The sequence below is a fragment of the Anthonomus grandis genome, chromosome 8, assembly GCF_022605725.1.
Source record: "Anthonomus grandis grandis chromosome 8, icAntGran1.3, whole genome shotgun sequence".
Taxonomy (NCBI): Eukaryota; Metazoa; Arthropoda; class Insecta; order Coleoptera; family Curculionidae; genus Anthonomus; species Anthonomus grandis.
In genome coordinates, this window is record NC_065553.1 from 23,678,483 (window position 1) to 23,704,385 (window position 25,903).

At 32.6% G+C, this 25,903-nt stretch overlaps 1 protein-coding gene across 4 annotated transcripts; it reads right to left on the bottom strand.

The window, feature by feature from the left end:
- Positions 1-747: 747 nt before the first annotated feature.
- Positions 748-25,879, bottom strand: LOC126739173 (protein lifeguard 1). Of its 4 annotated transcripts, none has more exons than XM_050444737.1 (5): positions 25,629-25,879; positions 25,416-25,559; positions 14,699-14,739; positions 13,523-13,753; positions 748-1,514 (listed from the first exon to the last, which is right to left on the bottom strand). In XM_050444737.1, exons 3-5 carry the CDS (start codon positions 14,718-14,720, stop codon positions 802-804), a joined length of 966 nt encoding a protein of 321 aa, XP_050300694.1. In that variant the 5' UTR covers positions 14,721-14,739; positions 25,416-25,559; positions 25,629-25,879; the 3' UTR covers positions 748-801. The 4 variants fall into 4 exon arrangements, with proteins under 4 accessions (XP_050300694.1, XP_050300695.1, XP_050300696.1 ...); XM_050444738.1 differs by having other exon boundaries at positions 25,416-25,562; XM_050444739.1 differs by lacking the exon at positions 25,629-25,879 and having other exon boundaries at positions 13,562-13,753; positions 25,416-25,601.
- Between the last annotated feature and the right edge of the window lie 24 nt (positions 25,880-25,903).

The window sequence follows — 25,903 nt, forward strand, 5'->3', positions numbered from 1 at the left end:
GAAGTACAATATCAGGAAAATTACATGTGTCCAGCAAAAGATGAAGCTCATCCATATATCCTGGATATGGTGACCGGTACTCTCTTTTAGGTCAGGATGTCATGAGTAGATTACATTCTGAATCCTATGTTAGATTAAATCTTGAATGTGTTTCATCGGTTGCGCATGCCGTGACTTATCAATGATTAAATCAAAATTAATACATAATTAAACTCAAATTAGCAGCGTCTCACTCATAGAGGACAAAATAAAACAGCCGGATTTCTGACACCTATTTTATTAATTCACATTAATAATTTAACAATAAATCACACATTTGAACCGCCATAGTAGTAGGGGCTCTGTGAGAGAATATTGTAGTACTCTTAATCCTAAAATCAACAACAGGTTATAAATACAAAATTACAGCTAACAGTAACGTGATGTTATATAGTATTTGGTTTTATTATAAGAAAAATAGACGAAATCTTTCGATGAAGATTTTACATATAGCATTATTGAGGATACTTATCACACGAATAATAACCAAAAAGTCTATAAAGTATATTCCTACTTAATATAGGCATTAAAGTATTAATTTTGTAGTCCAACTAGCTTATTATTAAGTTATATCGCAAACCTATCCTATATAAGCAAGTAACGTGGAATAATATAATATAGTTTATTGGTTTTCTCGTAAATAAAAATGTTATTTGGGCCCATAACAGACCAAAATCTCAACCCAAAATTTAAAAAAAAAAACAAAACTCAAAAACTAAAAACAAAACTTTATTAAAACAAAAATCATAAAACTACCCAAGTTTAATCCCTAGAATTGCCTATAATGGCCAAAATATACATAAAGATGTTGATTATATCCAAATACAAGTTCAAAGCGGCAAACACATATTCTTCAGGCGAGATACTATACTTGTGCTTACCACCGAGCATCATTTGCGTATCGTAAATCAAATAGAACGAGAAAATCAATGCTCCGAGCGAGGCGTAAACCAGTTGGAATATTTTATTATGGATAAAGATAGCCAGTATACCGAACATAAAGAGAACAACAACCGCAACCAACAAGATCCCACCCATCATGGTAAAATCGTACTTTGTTTGGAAAGCAAACAGGGTAAGAGCCAAACATACAACAGTAGTTATACCGGCGGCCATAATAACCGCATCTTGGTCATAAGTGCTAGCCGATACTCCTAGTAAAAATCCTTCGGCAATAGTGAAAATGAATAGGACGATATAGTTCATCGGGGCTTTTCGGCGCACCTCTCCACAACAAGCCAAAGTGATGATCGCGACTATCATGAGGGCCAAGGCGACGAAGAACAACGATGGGGTGGTCTGCACGAAGTGTTTTGTCTTCGGTTCGAAGCTGAACAGCGCTATGAAAGCGCAAGTGATCGCGAGTTGTACCATGAGGATCGAGTAGACTTTGCGGATGAATCCTCGACGTATCGATTGGTCGCTGAAGTCGAACCCTTTGATTTCGGGGTCTTCCGGATTGTAACCGCCATAACCTGAAAAGAAATGTTTGTTGCTAGAATCAGAATGGCTTTGATTGAATGAGTTGTGTTAATATGTAAAAGTAAGCTAGGTGGTTTTTTTTGTATTGTGTTCTATAAATTGAAGGACGGAATGCGAAGCAAAGTGGGGACGCTAACATACTACGAAATTTTTCATATATTGACACATTCGCTGCTCATCGATTTTTTAATAGACACTGGTGGTGCTGAGACAAGAAAAACTTTCGTTTCGAAATATTTATGTTTTTACGTATTGTTACGTTTTAAAATTGCTAAAACTAAAGGTTATATTTCTTATAAAAGTAATTGCATACTATTAGACTTTGAAACGTAAAGATTCAATAAAAATTACAAATTACTACTAGTAACGCCCTCTCGAGTAACCGAGATAATTAAGATGAAATCCAGTTCTTGTCTGTTCCTTGTTACAGTTTTCTTCTTGTGGTGTTACATTCCGAATATTGTACTACATCCACGAACTTAAAAATATACCTGGACTGCTAATGCATATGGCCACGATACCCAAAAATGACCACTGCCTCGTGGCCGCCATTTTTTAAGTGGTTGTGTCCTTTTGATGTTGGTCACTCTGAACATCTTTAGTGTTGCCAACAAAAAATATATTAAATAAGGGTAATGAAGTTGACGACGCTGACGTTTGACGTGTGAGTATAGCGGATTGCCTAGTTTTTGGCGATTAGTAAACGACGCTTGAGTATATCGTCTGGAACAGGCGATGTATCTTTCTCCTCATTTAATACGTAAATAATGTATCACCATCTTTATTTAAAGGTATTCGGTTCAGTTTCTCAAAACCGAATTATTGTGAATTGTCTGTCTGTGTTGTTTATGATAGAATAATATATAGAGTTGTTGACAGAATAATATATTTTTACTATATAAACCCTCATAAAATCATCTATATTTTGATTTTTATAGATGGTTGTACCTAATAATGTGGAAACACTGTACATGGAAGGAAAGTAAAACTCGTAATAGTAAAAATAGAAAGAAAATAAAAGTGTTTTTTACTGAACTTTTTAAGTAAATACAAGCAAAAATTTAAATGAATATCATCATTTTTATGGTATTAGGATTTATAAGATTCTAGATTATCAGAATAATAAAACAACTTTAACTAAGTTAATTGAAACTTTGTCTCATTTTAGGTGAGGATTGCTTCCTTTCATAAATTTTAACGAAATTCTTGAAGAAGCACAAGAAAAATCACAGATCTAAGACCACTCTCTTAAATTCTGAACGTAACTTTCTATTTTGTATTTGTAAACATAACCTCTTAAAAACTTTAATTGTTTTGTTTCCTTACAGTTGGCACAACTAAAATTTGTCAGAGTTACCAACATCGAAAGGACACAATCAAGCAAAACGGCGGCCCCCTAGTAGTGGTAATTTATTTTTCATTGAATTGGCAGTCCAGGTATATTTATAAGTTCTTGACTACATCTTTCCTTGTTTTGACATAACCACCATGTTTTGGCCATGCGTGCGTTTTATTGACAGTTGTGATTAGTGACAGACCTGGAGTAGTATTGATTGTGGAATTTTTAACTACCAACAACCAGGTAAAAGTTAATTTTAAGATTAGTTTTTTTATAAACAATTTTGTTGCTATTTAGAAAAAGTATAGTGTAATTATGGATTGGTACATCGTCTTTTGGTGTGAAGGGGTCTTCCCTTTTAGTGCCAGAACCATGCAGTAAACAAGAGCGTTAGTCAAACAGTTTTCTTTTCGAATTATCCCGTATAGGGGCTCTATCTGACTAAATGAGGGTAAAGTAAAATCAATTGGGGCTTAGTGCTAGTTATTTAGTATTTGATTTTACTGGCTTTTTAATAGCGATTTAAAACCCTAAAAACTTTTCACATGCCCATATTACATCGGCAAAAATTATGGCATTACTAATTGGCAACGTGGTTGTTGAGGAAAACTCTCTAATATAAGGGTAAGCAGATCTTTTGATACTTTTCACATGTTTTGTATATAATTTCGTATATAAATTTCAAGTTTCTCAAGGCTAAACTTTGTACCCATTTTTTTCTAAAAGGGGTCCATTGTTTTAGAGTTTTTCTGGTATGAAACAATTTTGGAGGAACTAATATGTATGTGAAACTTGGTTCTATGGGGTCCCACTTAAATTTTGCATCCTAATGTGGATTTGGCTGTAGCAGACATCTACTCTGGCTTGCTACTAGAGTGTGGGTGTACTGAGGTCGAAAAGGTGAAGTTCGGAAACCTGCAGTTGTTTCCTGTTTGATCAGTTGTTGGTGTTTTCGTGTCTTGGCTGCTGTGTGCTGAGAGCTAAGTACCTTGATATTAACACCTGTTTTTTTTACAACTTGAAGAACATATATTTAACAAGCCATTGAAGAGTTTAACTTTGTGGCGTATTATTTAAAATTGTATTTATTTCCTTTTTTTTTCAACTGTTTTATAACACTTTATAACACTATATATATCTCTCCTATATCTTGCGGTTCCACACCTCACAGAGTTCAACCTCACATTGTTTCGATATCTTATCAATGAAAACCTTTTAGTATTATTTATATTTATCTACATATTGATTATTTGCATTTATGAATTTATTGATTTGTATCTGTTAAGGTTTAATTTAATTAAACTCCTCAAATCCATATTTATTATGCTAACGATACGTGGCAACGCCGCGCAATTACCCCTGTGGATACCAAAACGAATACGGTACGTTTTGAGTGAGTCGAAGTCAGAAGCTCATGTGCTCATGGTGGAGAGTCAAGGTGAACGTCGCACGTTGTTGTCACCTGCTAACGCCGTCAAACAAGCCCTCCACCGTCTTTACATATTAAGTGCATTTCTTAAATAAAGAAGTGGTTCATGATGGACTTGTTTGTTTAATTCACCTATGAAAATAGTCCACAAATAACCCTTGCTGTTCCCAGCAGCAGAGACACAACACAATTTGGTGATCCAGCAGCGGAGCAGCAACAAAACAGTATCACCTGGTATATTTTTCTCTTTATTTTATTTGAAGATTTTAACTAGTCAGACTTTAGTTTATTCTTTCTCGTATAACTTACAAGTTAGGTCATTAAACAACACTAACTTAACTCCACTGTTCCTTCATTTTATTATTTTAAGAGCAACAGGGATTAAAGCTGATAATATTTTATTTAAGCTTATGGGGTTAGTTTGATTGGTTCTTTTTCTCTACATTGGTGTCTGATTATTTAACTTTCAACTCTGGGCTTAGACTAAAAAGCATAGCATTTCTTAATATTAACTATAGTGAATTACAGTCTTTATATAACATAGAAAACAATTTAAAACAGCAACCATCTATAGTTCTTATCACTCTTACTTTTAATAAATTATTATTCTTCTGTTTTTAATCTGGTTGTTCATTTGTTGTTGAGCGTTCACATATTGGTTGATATTATTGGAAAAGCGTAACTGATAGTGACATTTTCATTTTGTTTTAAACTTGCCTAATAGTATACCAATTAAAAATAAATTTGGGGTGCAATAAGGATTTTATAAAATCAAAAACTTTGATGGCGCCATACCCATTACGGTATGGCGCCACCAATGTCTTAGAGTTGGGTAATATTTTGGTGACTTTGGCACAAATATTTAAGGGCAATTATTTGGCAAGGGTTTGTGTAGAGGAAGAAAAGCAGAACTCACACCGACTGTAGCTAGCAGCATTGTTTTGAGGTTTTCTTTTGGGCGTTTTGAGGTAAGAGAGTGTATTCTTCAGGAACTTTGACAACCTTATTTTTGCAGTTTCTCTTGGACTTTTAAATTGTTTTAAATCTCTTTATAGGTCATACTTTAAAAGATCTATAATTATTATTATACTCTTACATCATACAATTTTCTTATACAAGTTCCTTTTTTAAATACATTGTATAAGGAAAATGGTTTCAATTAACAATAATTGTTAATTATTTAATAATAATGAATCGATGTAAGCAGAAAGGGCACATGTCAAAAAGACACGTTTTTGGGAAATCAATAAAAACTGTTTTTTCATCAAATTAAGTAAAATTATTAACATTTATTGTTATAATTGATTTGTAGTTTGAATAGCACGATTTGTCTCCTTATATTTTAAATTTAAAAATTTAATTTAGCTCCCCCCGAAGACTTTGAAAGAATTGACATGTGCCCTTTTTGCAAATAATGCTATTTAGTAAATTTGAAAAATATTTATTTTTTTAAATACAGCTTTAGTTATGTAAAGTACAAGTCAAAAATAAACAGCTAATTTTAATAGAAGAGTACAATGTTTTGGAAAAACTAATCTTCGGATCACTCATTGATTGTTGATTGTAGGCCACTGAAGAATAGCATCAAAATATGGTTTATGTTCTTCTGCAACAAAAGCAGTGCATTTCCTTATATGCCCCATTTTGTTGGCCTTAATAGGAACTTTTCCTAAGGGATGCGCAAGGCTCGTTGGAAAAGTTGGGCAGGCCATTCCAGGTTGTGATAAATTAAATGTATGTGACACCAAACCGTCAGTAAAAGGATAGGCTTGAACAGTGCCTTTTTGTTGGGATGTGTATTTAAAATATGAAAAGGTGCTTATTTGAAAGTTGACCTTTTCGTTACGAGGAAAATGTTTTGTTTCTTCAGAGACACAGTTTTTTTATAAAATTTTCCCACCAGTTTTTGAAATCTAATACGTCACTTGTTGCAACCTCTTTGACTAAAAATTTTGTATTATTTTTTGTACTGGCAATAATAATCGTGAAGATCTCGTGAATGGTGCATATTCTATCATGTTTCCGTAATTTTTTTTTCACCAACGCGAAGTCCCTGTCACACGGGAGAAATGAATGCCCCCTAACTGGGAAAAAGTGCCAAATCATGCTAAATTTACCAGAATCTCTGAGAGCCAAAAGCATCCTGACCATAGTATGATTCTTGTTTAGGCCCCAGCAGTTATCACTGTAAAGATGAAGCTGCGATTGATTTTCCTTGAATTCATTAAGATATTCGAGAACAAACGTACGAACTTCGTCAGCTGTTTTCTTTGCCTGTCCCTCGTGATAAACGTACATCCTGGATTTATTTGTCTTAAGATTGTGAATACAAAATACGGACACAGTAAGCTGCTGGTAGTAAAATACCGCACCCACAGGCGTTGTGTATAACTCGACATTTTGCATAAAATCGAAGGCCAATGACAGAACTTGGTCTTTACTTTCCTTTTCTTCAATCTTTGGTTATTTTTGAATAAAATTTTTTAGCCCTTCGTTTGTGAACTATCAATTCTGCGACGGCAGTACGCTTGGCCGTGTCATTCAAATTTTGGTGTTTTATTTTGTTATTTAGTAATTCACAAGTCGAACAAACATCAACTTGTGGTTTTCCGAAAGAAAGATTAACATTTTCACGGAAAAAGCATCTATAAAATGAAAGGTAAGCTTTTCATTTTATAGATGCTTACAACTAAATAATGAAATTAACCGATGTGTCAAAAATACTATAAAAGAACCTACCTGCAGAGGACTCCATTATTAATTTTTTTCTCACAACGTCACAAATGTCTCTTCCTTTGCTGTTTTTATAAGACTTTCCTTTCAATCTTGCCTTTTTCTGTATGTTGCGAGCATACTTAGAAGGCTCTGCTTTTCGTCTTTCATTAGGTGTTAATTCAGAATTGTCATCCATGTCAAATGAAACTAAAACCACGTCCAACTGTCCCCGAAGCAACCAAAAGATTAACTGAAGTCGAATTTTTGCTGATGACGTAAAACGCACGACAAACACATGTTGACCCCACCATTTGAAACACTAACATTTCGCATAAGCGGCACATGTCACTGACGTGTGCCTTTTATGCATAACGCTAGCATTATTACCCGACATTTCTAAGACATTGGGGATGCGGACTTGTGCCCCTTATGCATAATCCGTTGCGTCTACCATCATAGGAGAACACATTTTAGGTATAATGGCAATTTGTCAAAATATTGACTTGTGCCCTTTCTGCTTACACCGGTAATTAATTATTAATTAAATCAATTAACTATTTTTTTATAATTTTTTTTTGGTATAACAGTATTATTAGTTAGATATAATTTTTTTTTCTATTTTTTTTTGCAAAAAAAATCACGCTGCACATGTGGCGGCTTGAGCACTCAGCCACGATTTTATTCGCTCAGTGACGCATATGTGGTGTCACTAAGAACTATTTATCAAATCTCTTTATTAAATTTACGCAACTTCAAAAATTGTGACAAAATAAAGGATGATAAATTCTCTCTTAAAACTTCTAACATAAAATATTGAAATAGTTTCACATATTCAAAAAACAAATAAAAAATTATTCCTATGCAAAGAAGTTTGTTCATAAACTAAAAAAATAGAAAAATCTATGTTTTTTTCTAACTAGAATTTGAAAAAATATATTTGGAAACTAACTAGGTACATATTTTATAAAAAAGTAAGTAGTAACAAAAAAAATTCAGCTAGTTTCATAGATTATTGTGAATACAATTGCATATCCCAATTCCATTTTACTTAGGAGATAAACATGCAATCATGCAAACAGTCGTTCATTCGTTGGCCCAAAAGTGTTATATCATAATTCTCAAGGAACGGATATGTGGCAAACATTAAAAAAGCTCCCAACAACCTGCATATCACATTGAAAATTTTCCAATTTCCTTGGCTAAATTTAGTAAAATTGATTGAAGCATTATATTTTGTAATACAACAGAATTGCAGGGGAAACATGCTACCTTAGAAACCCAATTTCAAGACAAGAAAAAAATAATTTAAGGATATATCAGTATTAAACACAAAACTCATTAAATTTGATGGCTTGAAGCAGAAAAATCGGCCTTTAAAAGGGAGAAATGATTATGTATCGAGTTTATTCGCAATAAAATGCATGTTAAATAGCATAGTAATAGCACAAATTAGCAAAATTTATGAAAATAGTTCTGATAAATTTCATATTTTGTAATGGACGTTCTTTTTAATAGCAAAGACGCCCGCTCATGTTAAATCAAGATTAGATTTCCCAGATATTGATCCACTCTCATATCTGATAATAGATGACCTTTTCATAGCCCTGATAAAGTTGTTTAGTTATATGATGCATCGTTTCAGTTTACTGTTTGTACGTATATTTTTAACATGTATGGTGTAGACATTTTATGAGCTTGATATTTTACCACCATAAGCTTTAAATCACAGACATAATTCATAATAATTTTCGCATATTGTAATTGTAATTTAGAGCCTTTTTTTGTTATAAATACTGTACAGGGTGTCCCAAATTCGAGGGCGACCATTGGAATCTCGGAAACCGTAAGTTATAGGGTCGCTTAAATGGAGGCAAAGTTGCGCAATTTGGAGCTTAATAAAATGACGATTAAAAATTTTTAAAATTCCGGATACTTCCGAGTTACCCGAAAAAAATCGAAAATTGTCAAAACCGTTTTTACCTTCTACCGACTTTATTTAAAGAGACATCGGAAAACTAAAAATAGTTTTTCATTGCACTTTTTATGTCCTACAACATGACGCAAAAAAAAATTATTCCGACGTTTCGTTTTTTTTCTCAATCATCATCAACTGTATTTTTTTCTTATGGGTGCCATATTGGATTTTCTCATTTTTAAAAAGTATTTTTAATTGCCTGTAAAATGAGGTATCGCACTTGCATATCCGATTAATCCTTCTAGAACTTCCCATAAGAACTCCATGAGTGCAAGAGAGATGTATGAATGGGATTTCCAAATAAATTGTTTTTGTATAAACTGAAGCTATAAAATACTCTGTATTTGATAGTGATCGACCGATACCGATAAAGTCTCGGCCGATAACGATATATATCGGCCTTTTTTTAATTGATAACATTATTAATGTCTAAAATCTGAATATTCTGTAATATAATTTATAGTTCTTTAACGTTCAATTTAAAATCATAAAAACAAAAAACGCACTTTGGCAACACAGCAACAGGCGGTAATTTATGCGGCTCAGCTCAAAGTCGTTGGTAAATTCCCTTAATTTTTCGGTGAATCCCGTGTCCCGTGCGTTTAGTGCCGACGAAGTGCATTCAGTATTTACATTCTTAAAGCAGATCGTTTATTTCTTGGCGTAATTTAGTTATTCTTTAACAAAGACATATTATTAATTGGAGTTTGGTGAAGTGCAAAGTAGCCAAATGGATGGAAAAAGTATTTATTGGAAATATTTCATGAAGAATAAATTATCCCCAGCAGATAAGAAATCCACCGCAAAATGTAAATTGTGTGACATAACCATTTCATTGGGGGGAGTGGGAAAATCGGCAAATGCCTCAAACATGAAATACCATTTAGAGAAAAAACACCCTCAAGAATATTATAAATTGAAAGGGACTGATTCAAGCTCAGGTTAGTACTAAATTTTTATTTTCCAGTTCAAGTTATAAAAATATTTACAAACACCTGCTTATTCAGAATTATATTTGAATTGAAATGAGGGGCAAACCGCCCAGGAAATTTTTGCTAAAAATCTAGGGATTTATTAGGAATTTAAGGAATTTTAAGGGAATTTGCATAAAAAAAAACCACCTAAAGATTTTTTGCTAAAAATGTGAAGAATTTAGTATATTGTTGGAAATTTGGGGAAATTAAAGAAATGTGTGTAGAAGGGGGAAAATTTTTCTTTTTCATCACTTTAAATCGTTTTATTAACACCTACGATCTGATTTTATTTAAAAACAAATAATATTCCCGTTTATTTCAACGTTTTGATTTTTTGATCACCCTAAGTCTATTGTTTTTTTTTTAGAAATGGCTGGACCTTCTAGAAGTACTTCTACTTCTAACTCTAAGCTATTGCAAGTCTCACTGACTGACTCTTTCAAGCAAATGCGAAAGTGGAACATCAATTCATCCAAAGCGAAGGAGTTTCACTACCTTATAGGTGAAATTATATGTTTAGATAATCAGCCATTCAGCATTGTATCAGATGGTGGCTTTACTCGGTTACTGAAGACAGCAATTCCAAATTATCAAATTCCTTCTGACAGATACTTCAGATAAAAAGTTGTAGCAGATATTTACTCAAGTGAATCAAAAAATTTCAAATATGTTGGGAAAAGCATCTTTTACTACAGATATTTGGACGTGCAAATATACAAACAGTTCTTTTTTGTCTCTCACAATCCATTTTTTTGAAAAAACATGTTTAAGTTTAAACCAGAGATCCCATTTTTCACTTGCCTGCAAGAAGTTTTCCGGATCTCATACAGGAGACGCCATAGCTGAAGCATTTTATTCTTTGTTACAAGAATGGAATATAAAAAGGGAACATATTCACTTAGTATTAGCAGACAATGCTGCCAATATGAGGAATGGTTTTGTTAAGGCAAAAGTAAATTATGAAGCATGCTTCATTCGTTTTTTACAACTTGTAATACAGGATGCTATAGGAAGTCAACGTGCAGTCAGTGATTTAATAGCAAAATCAAGAAAAATCGTTTCGCATTTTAATCACTCTCAAACTGCTTGCGATAAACTAAGTAAACTTCAAGAACAACTAAACCTTCCCAAAAACAAACTTTTTCAGGATGTACAAACACGTTGGAATTCCTCATTTTATCTACTCTCTCGCCTACTTGAACAAAAACAAGCGGTAAATTTATATATTTTGGATCATGGGACTCTTACAGACTTGACATTTTCCGAATGGGAATTAGTTGGAAGCGTTTTAAATTTGTTAAAGCCATTTGAAGACATTACAAAAATTACAAGTTCCTCAGACTGCTGCATATCTGAAGTCATTCCATTTGTTTCGACTATCACTGCCTATCTTAACAAAGAAAACGCTAATTTTGCAGGAGTAGGTACAATGAAAGAAGAATTGAAAAGCAGCTTAAATAAACGATTTCAGAATATATTTCTAAAAAAATATTATACCATCGCGACTTTCTTGGATCCTCGCTTCAAAGACAATTTTTTTACAACAAAAGACCGTGATTTTATATGCGAATACATAACTACAGATCTAAAGTTGCTAATAAAAGAAACCAATACATCTGTAGAACATTCTAGTTCCCCTGTCATTTCAGATACAATAAATGAAACTATAGAAATTGATAGTGATGACGACAAACCACTTGCTAAGTATGCTCGAACTTCTGAACCTGAGTCTAGATCTGGGCAAAATCTGTTTTGGGAAGTGTACGAAGAATTTGCCGGAGAAGAGATGAGCTCCACAACAACAAAAACCATTCCAACAACATCTTGCGACACAAAATCACCTTCTAGAGCATCCATTTGTGAAGAAGTGAATGCTGAAATTGCAGAATATAAAAAACATCCACTTCTTGAAAGAAAAGCGAATCCTATTTCTTGGTGGCTAGAAAAACGAGAAGTTCTACCATTATTATATAATCAAGCTCTTATATATTTATCTGCACCAGTTGGCAGTGTTGCAAGTGAGCACATGTTCTCAGAAGCTGGAACCGTAAATTCGGCGAAAAGGAATCGGCTGAATCCAGAAACAACCGAGACACTAATATTTTTACATGATCATTTGCCTAAACTCCCTAAAGTCTAAACTACATTATTCATATTAAATGTCTCTATTTCATATTATATCTACCATAATTTCTTAAGATTAAGTTGTTTGAATTATACTTTAAATTTAAAAATAAAATGTTTTAAACTGCTATGGTTGTTTTTTTACACATCGGTCGATATAGCCGATATATCGGTATCGGTCGATCACTAGTATTTGATATAGTTTTTTTTTAAATCAATTCGATGAAAATGTATCCTTTCCTAACCTAATATTTTGATTTTTTTAGAATTATATGAAAATGACATTAGCCGGTTAAACTTAATAAAATGAAAGCATTGCCTCCACTTGCCGCACTCCGCGCTCTATTGAAATGTATGTTAGCATTTTGGCTATAGTAAATATTTTTGATTATCCTCAGATCTTTATCATCTATGCCAATCTCTTTAATAAGTGATATAAGTTTGTCATGCCTAAGTCTATCGAACGCCCTCTCAGCTCCTTAACGGCATTACATACTTGGAAGAAATGTTAACACCACACGTGATTCCTTTTGCGAATTATATGGGAACCGATTTCATTTTACAAAGCGATAATACTAGGCGACACGTGGTTAGGATAACAACAACTTTTTTAAATGACCACAATATTAAAGTTATAAAATGGCCGGCTAACAGTCCAGATCTCAACCCCATCGAACATCTGTGGGATACATTAGGATGAAGATTATTGGAGCTGCAGCCTATACAAACCATCCAACAACTTAAAAAATGTCTTATTCAAGAATGGGAACAACTACCCCAGGACTTGATTGACAGTATGCCCAATTGTGCTGAAGTTAGCAGAGCCAGAGGAGGGCATATTCACTATTAAGAATAGTTTTATGATACTGCCTTATTAGAAGATGGAAAAATAAAATTATTTATTGACTTATTGAAATTTAAATTTTTTATTTCTAAATAACACATCCGACAGATTTAAGGCATTTATAATTTTAACAGTAGTCTTTCACAAATAAAGGAGAAAATGATAAACTTGTTCAAAAAACTTTTACACATTTTAAATTATTAAAATTTTTTCAAGTGGCTCCTTTTTCATTTTGAGTAGTTTATACCCTTCTCATTAACTGGATTGGATATAATTCTATAGATTTTTTAAGCTTGTTTTGGTTAGCATTTATTTTGGATTGGTTAAAGTTAAATTTATGGTTATTAATTGTGGATAATTCATTAGGTTGTTAGTTACGATTAGTTTTATATTTCACCAGTTAGTATGATTTTACTGAATTTATTGAATTATCTGTCAATATTTCAATAACTGTCTTATTATTAGAATTTGTTTCCTGTTAGAAGATAAAACCATGAACATCATGCATTGCCATTCACTCAAAAAAACATTTAACCTAAAAGGTACAGCCAAAGCTTTCAAAATGCCTCCTCAAGCAGAAACAGAAAATAGAGAAACGAACCGGGTGCATTAGTTGTGCTATTAAATGGATGTGCTTCACCTTGTTGTCCCCCATAGGGATCGCTGTAGGGCGGAGGCTGAAAGCCGGGCTGTGGCGGTGGGGCATAGCCTCCCTGTGGGTAGCCGCCAGGGGGGTAACCACCCTGGGGGTACCCGCCTTGTGGATAGCCCGCTTGGGGCGGTGGGGGATAACCGGGGTTGTAGCCTGGTTGCTGTTGACCTGGATAGGGAGCTAAAATTAAAGAGAAATGAGCAGGTGAAGAGAGAGGTAGTGAGCCCAAGCAAACAAGCACAATAAAGAAGAAATATCAAATTACTTAACTAAGTTTAAATATAAATTTAAAGAGTTTCTTTCAGTGGTAATACTAAAAGGATTTTTTGGTTACGGGATATATTCTAATATGCAAAGATTTTTTTCATTTAGTTCTTATTATTATCTGCTTAATGTAATATAATGTACTGGCAAATTAATATTACAGATTAATGCATTAAAAAAGGAAGTATACCCAACTACTAAGGTATGAAAAAAGAAAATACCCGTAAAAGCTATAGTTTGTGCAATATAAATTGATCTATTTAATAATAATTTTGAAAGAAATCAAACTACCTAATAAATGTCTAAATCTTTACCTAGCTTTACATTTCCTTCTTAAACAGAGTTCTTTTTTTAAATAAAAATAATATTTATTATTTATATTTAATTAAATAGAACAATTAATAGTGCACAAACTAACCCTTCCCAAAAAAATAGTGGTTTTGCTGATTTGTTTCTCCTACCTAACAAGTAATCTGGAGAAAGTCGGAACGATATCTGGTGGAGATACAGTATTTTCTTTGTCATACCTTAGGTATAATTCCTTTTCTAATGCGATAATCTCCTATCTGTATTATTAATTTGTCAATGCTGTATGTTGTGTTATAAATTTCTATACATTAATTTAACAGGTTCAGAGCCCCACTATTTTTATATTTACCCTATAAAGTTTAATTTGTTATCAATATACATAAACGTTTATGCCAATCCAGGGTTATAGAGCAGCATAGTCGTTAAAACTAGAGTTCGCTAAAGTATTGTGTGTAATTTAATTAATAAACACCTGATTTATTTATTTATTTACTAATTGTTTTCTACTTTGGGGACAGTATAGAAGCACCATTGTAATTAAATATTACTTACTTTGATTATAGTTGTACGACATCTTCTTCTAGATGGTTATGCTGAAAAAGAAAATTGAATATTAAAATCGGGATATACACAATTATTATTGATGAATATTTTTTTCAATAAAATTATGGTAATTTACCTCTTATTTGCATTCAAATTATTCATCCTCTTTCATGATTATAGTCAAAATGAAGTTATTTATTATTCTGATAGTTGTAAAAGAATTGCGTAATCAAAATCTTAAATCAAATTTTACGTGCAGTAACCAGCTTACCAACTGTAAGTTTGTTAAATAAATATTGAAAAAAAAATCAAATTGTTGTTTTATTGTGGCCTTTCCATTAACTTGATCGCCTAATCCCATAGGAATATTATCTTGAAATTTATGACTTTTCAAAATTAGAGATAACATTTGCTTCATACATTGACATTTTAAGATCAAATGAATCCATGCCATAGATCTTATTGAAGATTTGGTTTCTAATAGATTTAAATTGATCCATTTTAGTCAGTTGAGGAAATTCTTGCCATCAATGTCCTTTTACCATAAATAAGGCATTTATTTTTAATCGGCCAAACCTGTTTTCAGCACTTTCTACTCCTATTAACACAGGCCAAAATCGATCTTAAACTATTAACAAATATATTGCAATATGCAAGCAAATTATTATAACGCTTATCATAATGCTTGGAGAATCCAATAGTGAGAAGGACTCGGGAGTTGTAATACATTGCAATCTCGCATTTACAGAGCATATTACAAACATAAAAATGGTTTGAGTGAGATTAAAAAGTGAAACAAGGTGTACTGCAAGGTAAAAAAAAATGGTTTTCTTATGCAGCAAGCCTACAATAAGAAAATTTCGTTAGAAAATCTCTAGTACTGCTGTGACCAATATTTTACTAACAATAGATGATATTTCTATTGGTATTCAGTATTGGGGCCCATGTTAAGGAATTTGAAACATTTTTTGCTATTTATGACTGTAAGGTATATGGACTGAATAAGGCATTTTATTTTTATGAATTAACATTTAGTGAATAACAAATCAAGAAAATCTTGAACATTAGTCAGTAAATTAAGAGACAAAACTAACTCATCACCTCTGACATCACACCTTGATACCAGCCAGATAAATGACTTTTATTGCAATATTGCACTTAAATTATGACACTTGCACTTATCAAGTGGATTTTCAAGAATACTTGTGCCACTTATCTGTTCCAAAAGTATTCTTTTTTACACGAGTTTCATCATTAGAAATTCATGAATTACTTGCAAAACTAAAAAATAAAAACTCTTCTGGATATGATCATTGAGAATGCTTTTAGCTTTATCAGAAAAGGCTTTGGGAGAAGCTATCAAGTCTTCATTTTTGTCAGGTTTATTGCAACCTAACTTGCAAGGTTGCATTTATTGCAACTAATGTTTAATTTATTGTCCATTTGATTCAATGTGTCCTTTGCAATAAAGATTTTGGTTACAGGGTGTCAAGTAGAAACTATGATAGCAACATTATTCTTTATGTGATTTCTTAGAAGGTAAGTAGACCTGATTATTTTCGAACAGTTCCTGATGCAACTTCTCCTAACAGATGGATTGGACAAAAAGGACCGATTGAGTGGCCACCAAGGTCACCGGATATAACCCCATTAGATTTTTTCTTATGGGGCTATCCAAAGTTTATGTGAATAGACCAAATAATGTTGATGATTTAAACCAAAGAATTTGACAAGAAATTAGACGAATCGATCCGCAAGTGATTGAAAATATGCAATTGGAAGTTATTTACTGACTTCAAAAATGCAATGAAGTAATAGGACAACAAATTGAACATCAGTTGCAATAAATATTGTATAAATTTTAATGTCATGTTTCATGATTTTTAAGAAGCAGAACAATAGCCTTATTAGGGCGGATGCAAGTTATAATTCAGCATTTTAACAATCTAATATAACATTTCTCCTATGTTAGATTGCCTATTCCTAAGTCTGAACAAATAAAAAAATCAGTTGTATACAATAATAACCAGATTTTCAATAATCTACCTTTATCCATATCACAAAGGAACACCAACTTGGCATTTAGATGCTCTACCAAGGCTTTTTTGTTAAGTAGGGGCTACAATAGCCGAACAATTTAGGTTTGCAATCCACATCTTTCCGTTGGTAGTATTTATGTGTTTAAATTAGGATTAAATTTCAATTATTTTGTGGTACAATTGTAAATTTTAGGTGCCTTTATATATGACTCGTTATTTTTAGTTCACATTCTTCCATTGTAGAGACAATTATGTATTATTATAGTGTTTGTAATTGGTATCTTGGCTATTGATGCTGTATATATTATAAACAAATAAATAATTGTAAGCCCAACACATAATATTAATTCAAATTCATATGTTATGAGTAATTAATTTTACAAAAGTCAGTATATAATACATAAAATCAAGCATAAAAGTCAGTAAAACCAGTTAGTCCTATACTTACATTAAAATCTAAAAATTCGTTAAAACTATAGAAGCTATTTCTGAGCAAAAAGTTTATGACTCTTGAGCCATAACACGGAGGCGAGATCCCTAATTTCCGCAGGTAGTTTATTATAAAACAAAGGCCCATAATAGTCAAATGAAAATCGTGTTCTCTGAAGCCTTAGGAACCCAATTCTGATCCCACCACCGCGCCTTGTATCATGACTATGACGTGTCGTTCAGGATGTATTGTTGCTGGTTTTTATGCGCATAAATATCCTCCCGGTATCCCTTACCAGTAATAACTCTAACGGCCCTCCTCTGTAGAGAAAATATGCGAGCCGCATGGCAGGAGTGTCACCATGTTAGTGTAGCATAAGTTGCTATTGATTAGAATATAGCATGATATGATTGAACTAATATATAACAAGGAAGAATTTTTACTAAATTTCGCAAAAAGGATATATTTCTAGACAGTTTTATAGCCATGTTATCAAAATGCCCCTCAAAAGTCATCTTTGGATCCAGGGACACTCCTAGAAATTTAACTTCCTCTGGATTTGCCTCAGGAACTCGTCTGACACCGAAAAAAACCCTAACAGTTTTATCACTATTCAATGATAGTCTGTTTGCAACAAACCACTCTTGAAGCAGACCCTCATCCTGCTGAGCAGACAATAACAGGCTCTCAAGATTCTTTCTATTCCTGGCCATGGTTGTATCATCAGCAACGCCACATTTTAAAATCGTGAGCCACCCTATAAAGGTAATTGACATAGATAAGGAACAGAAGTGGTCCCAGTATGGATCCCTGGTAAGCATGGAACGCCATGCCAGATAAAAGTCCATTGTAAAAGGGCCTCTGTCCCCTGCCCCTCAAGTAGCTGGACAACAAACACAGGTCAAGCCTATCCACCCCATAGTGCTTAAGTTTTTGTAAGAGCATGTCATGTGCTACACAATCAAAAGCCTTGGAGAGGTCACAGAGGGAAGCACACATATATTCTCCATCCTCAAACACCCCGCAAGTCAATCAAGCAAGCTCATGAGTGCACCTGTGGTAGATCTCTTCACTCTAAACCCAAATTGATCGTCTGAAAGATTATTTTTTTCAAAATATTTATAGAGTCGGTTTTTTTAACACCAGTTCAAATATTTTTGCAATAGCAGGTATCAGGGAAATAGGCCTGTAATTGGCAGGATCTTTGTGAGAGCCCTTCTTGAAAATAGGGACTACCTTGGCGCATTTTAATGCAGAGGGAAAAATACCATTTCTAAGGCTAGTGTTTATTAATTTTGTTAAGGGGGAGATGAGCTGATTTTTTTAATTGCTTAATTAGTTGTTTATATGTGGAGCAGACTTTCCATATGCATTTTGTCCTTTTTTTCAAATTTTCAACCAAGGATGGCGTTGCAAACAATATACACTTTGCCACAGTATTATGCCATAAAAGATGTTCCAAATGCACTTTGTCCCATGCAAATTAAATAATGAAAATACCTTGGACTTTCTATATGGTATATGTCCATTACCAGTAGATAAACTAACAGATGTTTGTCCTTGCACCGTGGACTTATTGCCATTTGTTTGTCGTTACACTTGTTGCAGTTAGAAGTATTTATTTTGAGTACTTTCAAGTTCTTTGTTTTTAACGGAATAAATTTAAAATAATGGATTTCCCTGTGACAGGGGATCATATAGTTGGTGATACGGATCGTGGTAGTAGAAAAAGGAAAAAAAATCTTACGTCTAAAGGCGTAAAAGTAATGTCAGGTAAGTCTTACCTTTCCGGTACGCGGCCATTCGTATTTGCCAGCGGATCGTGTTTTCGGGTAAATAGAAAAAGTTACACGATCCTACAGTACAATAAAAACACCTACAAAATATCATGAGATATACTCCAAGAAGGGAGACGTTAGACAACTTGGTAAGGACCCAGTCCTTACTAAGGACTGAGTTGTTTACGATATAAAAACTGCGTTAACCTCTTTAAAGAAAATTGCAGGAATAAGTGCGGCCAAACGGATTATTATTAAGAGATCACAAAACAACAGCAATATTTTGCTTAAGACCGAGTTGTTCTACAGAAATGACGATCCATCCAAGCAATTTCAAACGTTATTAAAACGCGAAAAAAAGCTTTCGACTTTACAACTACCTGTTGTAATGCTTCAAAATGATCTTAAAACAAAAAAACTCCAAAGCCTCTCAAGACTTTTGGTGGAACTATCAAGAGCAAATTGGATTAATGATCCTGAATTAACATGGTTGCAACCTATTCTCTCTGATAACCATGAACAAAATGAGAATCAAGTGAACCAAGATGAAACTGAGGGTGATAATGCTAGCGAAGAAGGTGACTATGTGATTGCAATAATGATGACGACGGGGACCTCTATGACATTTAAAAATATTTTGTATATCAAAAATAAAATACTGATCTTATAAACCTACTTACGTTTTTTTTCATATCCTTGCTATACTTATTCATGCCGCTTTGTATAGACAAACAAAATGCAATTTGTCCTAGGTTGAGAAACTAAATGCAGTATGTCCTACAGTTTTGCAAAGTTTTTTAGGATATAATCAATACCAGATTGTCTGCATGTAAGTACATCATTTGCATAATTTTTTATCAATTTTTCGGGTATATCATATTTTCGATAAATTTCTTGCCAGACACATAGCAGTTTTTGCTTATTTGCCAAAATTACAAAAAATGGACAAAATGCATCTAGAAAGTCTGCTCCTCATATATACATGTCATAGATATCATCTCGTTTTGTTCTTTAAAATATTTATGACATCTCACACTTGTACCTGGCTCACCTTCCTAAAGCAAAATTATGTTGACTCTGCATGGACATCAGAAAGAAAATCTTTAATTGGATTAATTTCAAATTCTCAAATTGGATTAATTGAAGATGTACACATATTTGTTTACATTACACATACAAAAACTTATAATATAGTTTATTATTACCATTAAAATGTTGCTAGTCTATACAAAAAAGTCTAGGGCAACCTATTTTGTTATGAACTAATTCACAGAACCATTTAGGTGTATATAAAATCTATTCACATACAAATTATTATCTAATCCTATTACAGGATAAGCATTTTCCTTTTTAAACCAGAGATAATTTATTAATTTATGGCGAGCACACTCTATAAAAACAATATGTTAATTGTAAATAGGATACCAAATAAATATTTTAACTGATAGAGTTTGTATTGAAAAGAAAGTAATTTTAAAAAGTACTTAAAATTTTAAAGTGTTAACAGCTCCGATAAATACAGACAGGCAATTTAGTTGATTCAGAAAACATTTTTGCTACATGTGCGGCCTAACATTGAGTGTTTTATTTTTAGCTTAATGTCATTATTTTATTACTCCACTTAATGTTGTGCTATAATGAACTAATATAGTACATATATTTTTACGTAAAAACTTTTTAACAATTGTTATAACATTATCAATAAATTAATATCACACATATTCACCAGCCTAAAACGCGGAACGCTGAAGAACTTAGATTGCATCTTTAGTTCTAGGGATGGAGATGCATGAGAAAGAGCTTAAATTAAAAACAAAAATCATCTTGGAAATATCTTTTAATGAATTTAAGAATTTCTTGATTCTTGAACGCCACTGCTTAATATCAACTATTCTAAAAGTTTAATCATATGTAGTGCTGCTAAGTTCTTAGACTGTTCTAGTGTAGAATTCTACTAGTAGTTACAGTAGAAGATTTATGTGTATTTTACATTTAATTAGCAATAATTATGGCAATACTACTGATATTTTAATGTGTCTTTTATATCTATTATACATCTTAAAAATTGCCTTTGTAATTTTTGAGTTGTAATATATTGATTTGATAAAGAAATAAGGTAACAGAGCATAATATTAAAATAGTTTACATATACATAGATACAAAACATACACATTAAAAATCCAGATTTAAAAGCATTTTTCTTTAAGAAATTGTTGTATTTTTGCCCTTAAAAGAATTTAGAAGAATAAATCTAATATTATGTGCCAACTTGTAAAAAAATAGGAGCATAATCGAGTGTTGCATTCCAGGAGGTTTTCAAATGCAAAAAATCATTTTGCATATCAAGGCAGACATTATATTGTGGTCATGGGTCTCTTGAACTAAGGTATAGTCAGAGAAGTTCTTTCAAAGATATAGGAGAGCCTCAGGGATGTATTGTGTGTGCTGGCAGTGTCAAGATCTTTAGACTTTCGAACCAAGGTTTAGCATCATTGCGGTATTTAATTTCAGCTATTATCTTGATTGCTCTTCTCTGGAACCCAAAAAGCCATAAGAGTTATGCGCTGAATGGGCTACTAGCCTGGGGCCCATACATGCATACAGAATGGAAAAATTCATAATATGCAATTTTTAATGTTGACGATGTCATGTAAACGATTTTTGACATATTAAGTAGAATATATGTCGCTGAGCAGTTGTTTTGATATGCCAACATGGCTTTCAAAGGTCAACTTTATATGTAGAGTTAGGTACTACCAAGATACTTGACAAGCCTTACAAGATATTACTTGATTTTTTCAGGGTTATTAAGTTATCAGGATAATTGAAAACTGAAATTATGCAGAAAACAGCATAATTTCAGTTTTATTCGAGTTAACATTTAAAAGATTTGAAAGAAATCAATGAGTAGCATTCTCAGTATGCCGGGCAATTTCAATTCTTATTTATTTATTTGTTTCTCATCCAACGAGCGATTGCCCAATTTATAATAATATAAAACATTTTACAACAGAAGAAAAACCTAACCTACACTACACATTGCACAAAAATCATAATGATACCTGATAAAAATCTTAAAAATAGATAGGGTACAATTTGACTTAAATATTTTCACATCACAGAATAAATTCACAGAACATTGGCTTTCAACAGTCTTAAAAATTCTATTCTATTAGGAAATATTAATATTCTATAAGGAACATATAGACCAATTTTACCGAGTATATCTGGGCAGCAAGATCCAGAATGGAGAATGTCATATGTCACGATAATTAGGACGGGTTTGGAGAGGATGGATATTAAGTTCAGACTCAAACTCGTGGTAGATAATAGGAAATGGTCTATTATGACAATCACATTACATCACAACAATCACAAGAATCATCTTAATGTGATTGTTATAATGAGGTGATCAAATACATGAACCATACATTAGGTGAGGAAAAACTAGTGCACAGTAAAGAAGCGTAATAAAAGCAATGTCCTGGAAATCTCTGGTGCACCTCTTAATAAAACCCAGCAGTTGCACAACCTTTAATACAGTTGATGTGGCATTAAGAAAAATGTTGATAGGAGTCCAAAGTTATACCAAGGTGTTTTACACTAGATAACACTCCCAGAGGAGTGCCATTAATAGTATAAACATGATTAAGCTGGCCTGTACCTCAAGTGAAAAGTATGGAATGACATTTACTGGTATTTAAGACCATATTATTAGCGGTGCATCAACCAGCAAGCCTATTTAAGTCGAGCTGAAGTTTGAGGCAATCATCCAAATTTGAGACTCTATGGTAAACCTTAGGGTCATCTGCAAATTTTAGATAGTAGCTATTCATGAAACAACTTCAATAATATCATGGATGAAGATGTTAAAAAACAAAGGCCTCAAGTGGGATCCACTAGATGGAGTCTGTACTTCATTTGTTTCAAAATTACACAGTTTAACAATCTGCCTACAGTTAGATTAGTAGCTTTTCAGCCACATATATAGGGGACCAGTAAGGCCATACTTGCTTAATTTGCTTAACAAAACTGCATGATTGACGCGGTCGAAAGCTTTACTGAAGTCCGTATACACTGCATGTAGATGACAACCCTCCTCAAAAGACTGGATAACAAAGTCAGTAAAAGTGAGAACATTCAGCTCAGTAGACCGCCCTGACATAAAACCAAATTGTCTCTCATTAATTATAAGTACAACACCAAGATGATGCACCAAAAAATAACTAATAACTTTTAAAAATAATTAAGAATATTTTAACTGAAATAAAAGTGTTTCAAGTGCCTTTGAAAGGTCCCACTGCCATTCATTTGGGCATAAAGATCAGTAAAGAAATTGTAAATGGCATAATTTATTGTTTAATCCTCTTGAAAGCCATACTGAAAGTTACTAAGGAGGTTATTTGATTTGAGGTAAGACATAATGAGAAATTTTACCAGTTTTGCAATTAACTTTCACAGTGTGGAAAGAAGAGAAATAGGCCAAAAGTTAGATGGATCATTCAGATTGCCAGATTTGACTTCAAACAACCCAGAAAGCTGCCCATTGTCCATAACACATTTATTACTTCAGCAAGAGACATTAGAGCAATATCCAGCAAGTTAAGTAAAATCTTGACCATCCTCACCTCATGAATTTTTGTTTTTCATCAAGTTTAAAACTCTTATTACTTCTTACAAGTCAATAGGGAAAAAGAAGAACGAATTTTCAACTATTTGTGAGATAGCTTAGTGGTTCAGAAAAAATACAAAGACTTCAAAATAAGGCAACAAATATCATCTCCTAAATAAATGCAAGAACACCAACTGAAAAAATTTACAAAATGTGTGATTTGCTAAATTTAAGAAAAATCAAATCAATCAAATCATTTATTTTCATTGACATCATAACAATGTATAGGAATTGTCAATAAAAAAACTACAATGGTAATAAAAATACTATAAAATTACAAAGATATGAATGGAAACAAATTTAACTATATTTAGTCAATAAATCTACAGTTAAAGAACTCTGTCAACGAGTAAAAAGGACAGTCAGCTAACATGGTCCTAAGAGCTTTCCTAAAAGCTGGATAAGTCTTAGCTCACTTTATTCTACATGGGAGATGATTAAAAATTTTGAGAGATATAATTTCCAGACCATATAGATGTTAATTATAGTTAGGATTTTTTCTTTTTTAAAAGTACCACGGCAAGTTTCTCTGAAGGAAAGTCTAGACATCATACGTACCGTACAAGATGCTTGAACTAGTAAAATTACAAAAACTGGCAGCATAATGTTGAACATAAGTACAATAGTGAAGTCCACATTTATTATATGAGAGCAAATGAAAACCTTCAAAATGAATTTGTCTAAACAAAAAAATACAAGATTCTCCTATTATTACAAGACTTAAAGAGTATAATCTAACTCCTAAAACTCTGCTAACTAGCAATGAAAAATATTTAATTATATAAATCTCAAAAAGTACCTAAAACCAAAAATAAATATATGCTACATTAAATGATAAATAACTACATTTGGAACAAGAGAAGGTAATAATATATATATCATTTTTATGATGCAAATAAGTATGTAAAATCAGATAAATTTAATATAAATAAGACTAAATAATGTTCTCCATATAGGTACAAAATTATAATGTGATTATTGTACTAAATTGTACAAACTTACAAAACTTGACTGTAAAAAATTATAATGTAATTATAATTTTGTACAGTCTTTAGGTTCAATTTCTAGATTACAGTCTTTTAGATTCAGAATGAAAATTTAGTACAGCCTTGGCCAATAATTTTGTAATTGTTTTAAGGTCTGATATAAACTGTTATTTATTTTAATTATATGATGGAGTCTATTTCCTATTGCATAATACCCAACATTATAAAAGTTATACTCCTAACTCTTATCAAGGATCAAAATTTAAAAAATGTGTTTACCATGTTTAGTAAAGTCTGGTAGTTATCCCATTAACTCTACCAATGTAAAGGGAGTAAAAGTGTTATATTTGGAGCATGCAATATGACAGATTTTAGTGCTCGATTCATATGTTTTTGGACCACCTAATAGTATCCCTTACATTTTGTTAACACACATAAAATATCATTCCTGAACCTTTAGCCTAAAGGCAATATATGACCTACATTACATTTGTTTGGGTGGAGCTTGTCAGGGCTTTTTTTTTCTTTATTTGATGATTGATTGGAATATGATGTTTACATTGATAAGGAATGTGTGGGTAGTAGTGACATGAAAGTCAGGCCACTATAGAACAAAAACTCAAAGTAAACTCTTAAAAACGATTACTTAACAACTAGACCAGGATAAACTTTTGCTTTGGGTATTTTACCAGTCTGCCTAAATCTGATATTTATGACATGACCCACCACAAACGCGTCATGGCCAAGCCAAAGCTAAACATAGATTAGTTTATAGATGTTTTATGTGCAAAATCACTGTATTTTAGGCAAATTAAACTTACCAATTCAAATATTGCACTGATGCTCGAGATCGAAAATTCGGGGTCGTAACAAACGTATACAGTCGATTGCACCACTTTTCTTCTAATTCTAGATTGTTATTCGGCGTATTCTATCTCTGTTTATTCAAAATATTCCTGGAAATTCTGCTGGAAAAGGAGCGAAAGTTCTATCTATGGCTGACAATTGACATGCGTCGACATTGGATGACTCACCTTTTAATAGGGATGTGAATTTATACACATATCGATTTATAGATTTTTTTTTTTTTGAAAAAACTGGAGTATTGGTTCTTTGTTTACTGACATGAAAGTTTTATTAAAAAAAAAATAAGCTACCAACGATTTTAGACTGAAAAGTTAATATTGGTTAGTAAATTGCCACTCGTGTCGCCATCTATTGGGAATGACAGAACCATCATTGCTTACCCTTAAATATTTAAACGATTTGTTCATATATTTTTTCACATTTTTTTAATAATTATGGTTTA